Source organism: Aspergillus glaucus (assembly GCF_001890805.1).
Source record: "Aspergillus glaucus CBS 516.65 unplaced genomic scaffold ASPGLscaffold_7, whole genome shotgun sequence".
Classification (NCBI taxonomy): Eukaryota; Fungi; Ascomycota; class Eurotiomycetes; order Eurotiales; family Aspergillaceae; genus Aspergillus; species Aspergillus glaucus.
In genome coordinates, this window is record NW_019170459.1 from 777,208 (window position 1) to 785,103 (window position 7,896).

A 7,896-nucleotide genomic window follows, 5' to 3' on the forward strand; every position below is an offset into this window, starting at 1 on the left:
TCGCTATAGATAAGAAGAGGGGGTAGTTCTGGGCGCTGCACCAACACAGACACGTCTGAAGTATGGATACTCGGGCGCTTACATACATCTGCAAGTCGAGTAAAGGTCTGGATTTGCATAGTTCTTCCCTGGTGGGGTGGTCTAGATGACGAGGACCAGCCTCGTGAAGGCTGTAAATCAAAACTCCATTCCTGAGAATCACGCTATAATAAGCTAATACAGCAGTAACACTATAAATACATGAGTCCATCCACTGACGTAGTCAAGAACAGCAGATCCAAGTTCGTAATCGTTGCGCATAAATGCGAAGTAGAAACTTGTATCCTCTTCTTTACTCCGTTTCCTGCATTTGCGATCGTCCCTGTCAGTTCGTTCCGGCATGGAACCCGGGCTGACATAAAGAAGTTCGATCGCCCATTAAACAGGAACCTAGCATACCTGGAGAAAGAAAAAGAAAATAGCAAAAGCAAAAGCAAGTCTCCCCCGGTTGTTCCTCCACACTAGACAATCATCTGCGCGAGTCCTTGTCCACCCAAGGTCTTGCTACTGGTGAACTCTTGACTCTTCAGACCAGCAAGTGCGTAAAAGAGACCTGCTAGAAGAAGAACGACGGCGGCCGCGATCAGACTGGATGCGCCAGAGACGAGACTAATCCACTGTATGGCACTCAAGATGGCGTACATCGAAGCGCGCATCCAGTTGGTCGTGAAGCGTCGGATGAAGTCGTCGAATTTGGAGGATGTAGGGCATATTCTTAGGAGGAAAGGCACTTCGACAAAGATGAGAATAAGACCGGAAACACTGTACGCGCGTGGACGCATTAGCTTCTTAACGTCTCGTACGAGATAAGCGAAGAGTCCTGACTTACATGGCGAGGACACTGAAGATGATCCGAATCGCGTTAAACGAGAAAATGCTAGCGATGCCAGTCGCGAGGCACAGAATGATGGCTACCACGCCGGTCCTAAATATCCAAACAAGTTAGCATCGCTTATAGAATTGAGCCCAAACTTGTAGTAAAGCGATCGCTGCCAGATCCCTTGAGTGCCTGCATGGCAACCGCTGGGTAACCTCGATCGGCAAGGGCCAAGCTGCGCATCCGAAATCCAGGCAACCACCATTGATTCAATTGAAGGGTTTCGACGACGCGCAGGTTTCAAGAGGTAGAAAAGAGAAGCGAAAGGGGATGCAGAATACTGACCATTGTCCGTAGATACCTAAATAACGTAACTGTTAGCATCATACTCGCGGCAGGTGGACAAGGCGCAAGGCGATCTTACTGAAGTTTCTCGAACGGAACTCCTCCCTGAACGTCATTTTGCGAGTGCAATTTAACCAGAAGATGAGTGAGAGTTGAGTGTAAAGTGTTTCTCTGTAGCGACAAGGTTGAATCTGCGAAAAATGCGAAAGTTGCTTTGATGCGATGATGTTTGTTTCAGCAAAAGTGGATTGACTGTTTGGGAAATGGCGCCAGGTGTCGTCGATCCGTCGACCGCCCTGGCAGAATCCCCGTTCCAGACACTCGCCGATTCATTTCTATTGATATCCACCCGATGTTCTTGATTGACAGACAGTCAGGGGCTTGATTGATAACAAGGCTTTGTTTCTGTTAAAGGCACAATTCTACAACACCGTTCAACATGGCGTCCCCAGGACCTAAGCATCCCCGCAATCCCTCCAGATGTAAGATCCCGCATTGAGAGCTACAGCTATGTCATACATGAGCTTGCTGGATGCTAATGAATACAGCATCACGGCCGCGTAGCTCGACCAGAGGCCCTCTCGCCGAACCAGACGAGTAAGTAGCATTGTGCCCCCGGATAATAGAAGCCAAGCTCATAGTCCAGTCCATTGGCCGACAAAACGCTAGAAACAGATACGTCGGAATTGAAGACAGCAAGCATTGATGAACTGACTGGGGAATCGTTCTACGAGTTAGATCCTCTAGCACCGGGTGATCTACCAGAAGCATTAGCGAAAGACGCATCATTTCTCCTCCGATATGACATCTACCATTCCCTTTCGCAGGTCGACATTCCACCCGCATTACGCTCAGAATTCGTCGGCCTGACACCGGATGAACCATTGACCACGACATTAAGCACCGTTGAGAGACTATTAGTCGAAGGCCACTTCATATTAGCCGCATATCTCTGCGGGTCGATATTAACGTCATCCCTGGTCTCGCCTACAGACATTCAACTGGTGTTTGGCCTCTTCTACACACGACTAGCATGTCTAGAGCTATCCGGCCATGCAATAATTGCAGCTCAAGAATCCAAAGCCCTCGAAGACCTCACCTCTATATTCTACTACGTGGATCTCAACCACGAGGCAACATCCGATGATACCCCCGACCAGGACACTCCCAAACACCTCCGCCATATAGTCCCATGGCCATTGCGCGTCTTGGCCGTAAGACTCCAAAGCATCGGATTCGGAGACTCACGGAGAGGTATCGGCGGTCTATACGAACTTGGATTAGAAGCATGGAGGGAAATAATGCAGCCAGAGCTAAGTCGGGATGAAAAGGTGATATGGAAGGAGAGGCTAGCGGATCTGGGTGTCCGGAGTGTGAATGCGCTCGTTGAGATGGGTGATTATGATTCTGCTAAGCGGTCACTTCATAATCTGCGCACGTCTGGAAAGGCGAATGATGGGAATAGATCGAGGAAAGCGCTTTTGTTCCTTGCGATGGGTGATCTGGATGGTGCGGAGGAGGTCTTTGGCGAGTCGGATGAAAACGAGAAGGCTTTGTTCAAGCCGCTTCTTAGCATGGCGGAGGGCAATTACAAGGATGCAGTGGTTGAATGGCAGACATTACTAGAGACTCAACCCAAGAGGCCTGACGAGGCAATGATCAACCAGAACCTGGCAGTGTGCTTATTGTACACAGGGCAACTGAATGAGGTACGTTGACTTTGCCCTAGGGGGTGGATACGACTAACATTTCTAGTCCCGGACACTATTCGAATCATTAGTCTCCGCGAACCACTCTTTCAGCAGCTTGATATTTAACATGTCGACCGTCTACGAGCTTTGCTCTGATCAATCAGGACAAATGAAGGCAGGGCTTGTAGAGACTGTTGCTCGACAACCGATTTCAGGACACACCAACTTGGATCGATCTAATGCTGATTTCAAATTGTGATGCCTCGAATTGGGAAATGTACTCTATGCTAAGCTGTGCAATCTTGACGATGACATGAATTTAATGAATTGACGCTATAATCATGAATGCTACAAATAGAGTTCCTGAACGCCACCCTTAACGCCTCGTATGCAATACCCAACAACATCAAGGCTTCGCACTCTCCGTAATCGGGTCGAGCTGCTTCTCAGGCTTCCGCTTCGGCCTCTTAATAATAATCTTCTCCCCCTCCTTCTCCCAGCCAATCTTCTCAGTCTCAACCAGCCTATCCCACGTCCAATCTTTCTCCCCCGTACAACCCTCCAGAACCCAACTAGCCTCGACATTCAGATACGCACTCCCCACAGCCTTGAGCGCCTGCCTCCTAACCCGATCCCCAGCCCAATTGATCACATTCCGCATATAAGAATCTACCCCGTTCCGAACCTTCCAGAACACAAACCAATTATCCTGCAACAAAGCCGATAGAAGACGATCAACGGTTTTCGACTGGAACCCGTAGCGTCTCCGCGCACGGGCCCGCAGCTCAAATGCAGCGATCATGTTATCCTCACGACAGGCGTAGTCCAGAATGAGATACGTGATGAACTCCCTCAATTCAGACTCGGGCAGCGGATAGGACGACTTGTGTAGCGTGTCTATAAGACGGTGAAGAGAAGGGACGTATGACGGCGGGTGCTGAGCGAGGATGGCGACACGCACGGAGAACACATAGACCCTCTGCGAGAAGTCCACGGGAGTGCGGGATTCGGAGGATATAACCGCCTCTCGAAGCTTGCGGAGGGCGAGAAGGAGGTTCGACAATTCAGTAGCTGCTGACGGACTGGGACTGGGGACATTTGGTCCTTTTGCGGTGGTGGCCGGACGATTCGAGACGGGCGGGTTCCTGGTTGCGTCGGAGGAGGGACCGGTGGGGAGAGATGCCATTGCGGCATCTAGGTTCTTGTCATGGCGGGCGCAGAAGGATAGGTATCGCTCGACGATCTTGTCAAAGTATTCCTGTTGTAATTTATGATCAAGGAGTCTTCATGTTCTTCCCGGTCAGCCTACTGCCCTGCAGTACAGAGGACTATCATGCGGGACATACTTGTGATCGCCTTTGGACACAAACCCCACGGATTCTAGTGGATCTGTGCGGACTGGTTTCAAACGGTTTCCGGCCTTCTTCCCCATAGCCTTGGCCTTGCCAGCCATCATGATGAATCTCTAATCAAACCGTTGGGGATGAAGATAACGATGGAGACGGAGTGATGCTCGGAGGAAACATCGGGATCGACAGCCGCATGTTTGACATCGCATGTTTGCTCTGTTTACATCATCTATATATAATCCATACCGAGGTTCCCAACGCCCAACACTTTGCTGCGATTCTTCCAACTCTTATATTCTCCTCTACTGTCGACTAGGAACATCCACCTGACAAGATGTCACGCAAACGCAAACAAAGCACCACCCAACCAACCGCCGTCGCCGCAGAAGTCCTCTCACAACCCCCCAAAGCCCTCAAAAAACTGCTTCACTGGAATGACCTCCCAAGCTGGCAACGCGACAACCACCACATCCACACGGGCTACCGACCAGCCTCCTTCTCCTTCTTAATCTCCTTCCAATCGCTGACCTACCTGCACAATGAAACCGTCAACATCTATACCCACCTCCTGCCAGCAATCATAGCGATCCCATCCGCAATCGCCCTGCACAATGCCATCGCCCCGCGGTATGAAACAGCAACGCAAGCTGATATAATTGCGTTCAGCTGTTATTTCGCAGGCGCCGCAGCATGTCTGGGAATGTCTGCGACATATCATACGATATCCAATCACTCCCCGCTCATCGCGCGTATCGGAAACACATTTGATTACATCGGTATCGTGGGCTTGATCGTCGGTTCCTTTGTCCCCAGTATCTATTATGGCTTCTATTGCGATCCAGACCTACAGAAATTCTACTGGACCATGATCTGCACAATCGGGCTGGGTTGCATCATCATCTCGATCTTCCCTCAATTCCGCACACCGAAGTGGCGGCCGTTCCGCGCGTCTATGTTCTTGGGGATGGGATTGTCGGCTGTTTTCCCCGTGTTGCACGGGTTGCGACTATTCGGTTTTGAATTGATGAACCAGCAGATCGGGTTGGGTTGGTTGTTGATGCAGGGAGGATTGTATATCCTGGGTGCGGGGATATACGCATCGCGCGTGCCGGAGAGGTTATATCCTGGCGGGTTCGATATTCTGGGCCATTCGCACCAGATATTCCATATACTGGTTGTTTGTGCAGCGGGCGCACATTTGATGGGGTTGTTGAGGGCATTTGACTACCGGCATAGTATTGCGGGTGGTTGCATTGGGATGTAAGCAGCAGAATACATGCATTATATGGAGACCCTTGTATACAATCCTGGTACATAAAAGCAGTAATATTAGTCCATTTTGCAATAATCTGCACCTGTACTCTATAGTCCAAATCTAAATCACTGCACCCCATAGACCACCCGTTATGTGCTGCTGTATGCACTCCACATTCGGCGTTATCTAACCGAACACCTCGGCACTCCGTCGCATTCCATCTATATCAACCCCAACCTGTACCTGTACTCTACCACAACCACTTTTTATACACTACAAAAACAAAAAGCAAAATGTCCCAACGACTCACCCAACTAACTCACCAACTAAATTACCCCACTGGCCTTCTAGCCAGCAAAACCGCCATCGTCACCGGCGGCGGCCAAGGCATCGGCGCTGAGATCGCGCGCCTGTTCGCGAACGAGGGTGCTAAGGTTGTCATTGCTGATATTGATGGTGGTGCGTATCATTCCTAGCATTACAGATTGCGTCTGCAGATGCTAATGGAGTACGTGTAGGGAAGGCAAATGCAACCGCAGAAGCTATCACCGCGAACGGCGGAAAGGCCATTGCGGTTGTTGGGGATATACTCGATGACGGGTATATCCAGGGATTAGTGAAGAAGGCGGCGGAGTTTGGGGATGGCAAGGTTCATGTTATTGTGAATAATGCGGGGTTTACGTGGGATGGGGTTATTCATAAGGTACCCTTTCCCCCCTTCTAACTATCTAGCTATGGTACGTGGTGATAGTATGGAGATGCTAATGGGATGGCAGATGACCGACAAACAATGGGAAACGATGCTAGCAATCCACAACACAGCCCCATTTAAGCTCGTCCGTGCCGCGGCCCCATACTTCCGGGTCAAAGACGGCGAGGACCGTGTTATCGTGAATATCAGCAGCACCAGTGGGATCCACGGGAATGCGTACGTCTACCCAACCACTAACCCAACACCTTACAAGCAAACACTTTACTAACAAGAAATGTACTACGTGCAGAGGCCAAGCAAACTACGCCGTCGCCAAAGCCGGCACCGTAGGCCTTACCAAAACCATCGCCAAGGAATGGGGCCCCGCATTCAACGTGCGCTCCAACACCGTCGCCTTCGGTTTCGTCAAGACCCGTCTCACAGCCGCCAAAGAAGACGGCGCGTACGTGACCACGCCTGATGGGACGAAGGTTGCGCTGGGGATCCCGGGGAAGCAGCTACAGAACCGTCAAGGAGGAGCGAATGGAAGGAAAGGAGAGGATGAGTATCCGGATATTCCGCTGCGGCGGCCTGCTAGTCCCGAGGAGGCGGCGAGGGCTGTGTTGGCGGTTGCTAGTCCGTTGTTTTCGTATGTGAGTGGTGAGACGATTCGGGTTACGGGGGGAAGGAATACGTAGGTTGGTTGCAATAGTTGCATTGCATTTGCTTTGTTAGCAATATCAATAGTTATTATTACTCCAGTACAGAGGGGCAGAGGGGTTGTGTGTTTCGGGTGCTTCGAATTAATTGCACGATATTCAAGCGAGTCAGCTGCCGCAGTCATCTGTGTCGGATCTAGACTGGAGAGAATAATGATGTCTGGACACGGGGCCATTGCAAAGAAGCGCCCGATCTGATGCCCAACCCCGGCTGTTTAATTAACAGGGTACCCTCGACTCGAGTGCGTGTTGATAACAACGGCAATTGGTGGCCTTTCATGGTCAGCTGCCTCACCCAGCATGTATATGTATATGTATGTATGTGTTGATGGGTGTATGCGCATGCATCTATTAACAGTAGTAGAAGTGTAATGTTGTATGTTGTATGGACAATCAATCGTATGTATGTCGTACTCTGTACAGTAAGTATAGTACCGTAGGTGTGAATATCGTTTCTCATCAACTGGACCGTGTTCAAACACTTCTCTCGCGCCTTATCACTGACCAAAGAACAGCCACATGTTGCAGATCTCGAAGAAATTCGAGTCAGAACACTCCAACCCAAGGTATCGTATCATCAACCCAAAACAAACCGCGCCAAACCGTAATATCGACAAGAATAGATAAAGAGAAAAGAAAAGCAAAAATGGTATATGCAAAATGTTCCATCTTTGCCCGGGGTATTTTTCTTTTTTCGCCTTTGAGCATAAAAAAAGCACCGGGTCATTCCAAGTCAACCAACGTCACATATATGTACCACAAAAAGAAGTAAAATGGTAAAAAAAAAAAAAAACCAAACCAAACCATCATGACATCCTGTACAATACCACCATAAACCAAAAAATCAAGGCAACCTCCCAAAATTGAAATAGAAACCACAAAGATGACATATTAAAAAAATTCCGACTGCGGATGCGGCGCCAACAGAAACCGAGGGTCCAGAATGCGGGTCGAATGTGTCCAGAATTGCAACCGGTATGTGGCCAAAAA

The 7,896-nt window shown here is 49.6% G+C and overlaps 6 protein-coding genes across 6 annotated transcripts; 3 read left to right on the top strand and 3 right to left on the bottom strand.

Moving 5' to 3' along the window:
- Positions 1–234: 234 nt before the first annotated feature.
- ASPGLDRAFT_45658 (Tvp18 family protein) lies at positions 235–1,535 on the bottom strand. Its single transcript, XM_022546297.1, has 4 exons — positions 1,281–1,535; positions 1,202–1,217; positions 869–964; positions 235–801 (listed from the first exon to the last, which is right to left on the bottom strand). Exons 1-4 carry the CDS (start codon positions 1,315–1,317, stop codon positions 501–503), a joined length of 450 nt encoding a protein of 149 aa, XP_022402363.1. The 5' UTR covers positions 1,318–1,535; the 3' UTR covers positions 235–500.
- A 204-nt stretch (positions 1,536–1,739) lies between these two features.
- ASPGLDRAFT_123878 (uncharacterized protein) lies at positions 1,740–3,151 on the top strand (the record flags this gene model as incomplete). The annotated part of the gene is made up of 3 exons (XM_022540437.1): positions 1,740–1,798; positions 1,848–2,910; positions 2,957–3,151. The coding sequence occupies 3 exons, from the start codon at positions 1,740–1,742 to the stop codon at positions 3,149–3,151; spliced, it is 1,317 nt and encodes a 438-aa protein (XP_022402364.1).
- Positions 3,152–3,298: 147 nt separating this feature from the next.
- Positions 3,299–4,324, bottom strand: ASPGLDRAFT_123500 (uncharacterized protein; the record flags this gene model as incomplete). The annotated part of the gene is made up of 2 exons (XM_022540405.1): positions 3,299–4,175; positions 4,239–4,324. 2 exons carry the CDS (start codon positions 4,322–4,324, stop codon positions 3,299–3,301), a joined length of 963 nt encoding a protein of 320 aa, XP_022402365.1.
- A 251-nt stretch (positions 4,325–4,575) lies between these two features.
- ASPGLDRAFT_24675 (hemolysin III family protein) lies at positions 4,576–5,505 on the top strand (the record flags this gene model as incomplete). Its single annotated transcript, XM_022543411.1, has 1 exon — positions 4,576–5,505. The coding sequence occupies one exon, from the start codon at positions 4,576–4,578 to the stop codon at positions 5,503–5,505; it is 930 nt and encodes a 309-aa protein (XP_022402366.1).
- A 178-nt stretch (positions 5,506–5,683) lies between these two features.
- ASPGLDRAFT_45662 (SDR family NAD(P)-dependent oxidoreductase) lies at positions 5,684–7,149 on the top strand. Its single transcript, XM_022546298.1, has 4 exons — positions 5,684–5,955; positions 6,015–6,199; positions 6,273–6,424; positions 6,498–7,149. The coding sequence occupies exons 1-4, from the start codon at positions 5,790–5,792 to the stop codon at positions 6,883–6,885; spliced, it is 891 nt and encodes a 296-aa protein (XP_022402367.1). The 5' UTR covers positions 5,684–5,789; the 3' UTR covers positions 6,886–7,149.
- Positions 7,004–7,716, bottom strand: ASPGLDRAFT_1379876 (uncharacterized protein). Its single transcript, XM_022541573.1, has 3 exons — positions 7,569–7,716; positions 7,460–7,510; positions 7,004–7,399 (listed from the first exon to the last, which is right to left on the bottom strand). The coding sequence occupies exons 1-3, from the start codon at positions 7,612–7,614 to the stop codon at positions 7,122–7,124; spliced, it is 375 nt and encodes a 124-aa protein (XP_022402368.1). The 5' UTR covers positions 7,615–7,716; the 3' UTR covers positions 7,004–7,121.
- Between the last annotated feature and the right edge of the window lie 180 nt (positions 7,717–7,896).

Excerpts from the sequence above, each read along its gene's own strand:
- ASPGLDRAFT_45658 (XM_022546297.1), bottom strand. The coding sequence starts at position 1,317 with ATGACGTTCAGGGAGGAGTTCCGTTCGAGAAACTTCA. Across the intron at positions 802-868 it reads ATCTTCAGTGTCCTCGCCAT|TGTTTCCGGTCTTATTCTCA; the intron begins GTAAGTCAGGAC and ends ACGCGCGTACAG.
- ASPGLDRAFT_45662 (XM_022546298.1), top strand. The coding sequence starts at position 5,790 with ATGTCCCAACGACTCACCCAACTAACTCACCAACTAAATTACCCCACT. Across the intron at positions 5,956-6,014 it reads CATTGCTGATATTGATGGTG|GGAAGGCAAATGCAACCGCA; the intron begins GTGCGTATCATT and ends GAGTACGTGTAG. Across the intron at positions 6,425-6,497 it reads AGTGGGATCCACGGGAATGC|AGGCCAAGCAAACTACGCCG; the intron begins GTACGTCTACCC and ends TACTACGTGCAG.
- ASPGLDRAFT_1379876 (XM_022541573.1), bottom strand. The coding sequence starts at position 7,614 with ATGCTCAAAGGCGAAAAAAGAAAAATACCCCGGGCAAAGATGGAAC. Across the intron at positions 7,511-7,568 it reads ACCCCGGGCAAAGATGGAAC|GGTTTGGCGCGGTTTGTTTT; the intron begins ATTTTGCATATA and ends TGTCGATATTAC. Across the intron at positions 7,400-7,459 it reads ACGATACCTTGGGTTGGAGT|GCGCGAGAGAAGTGTTTGAA; the intron begins GTTCTGACTCGA and ends GTCAGTGATAAG.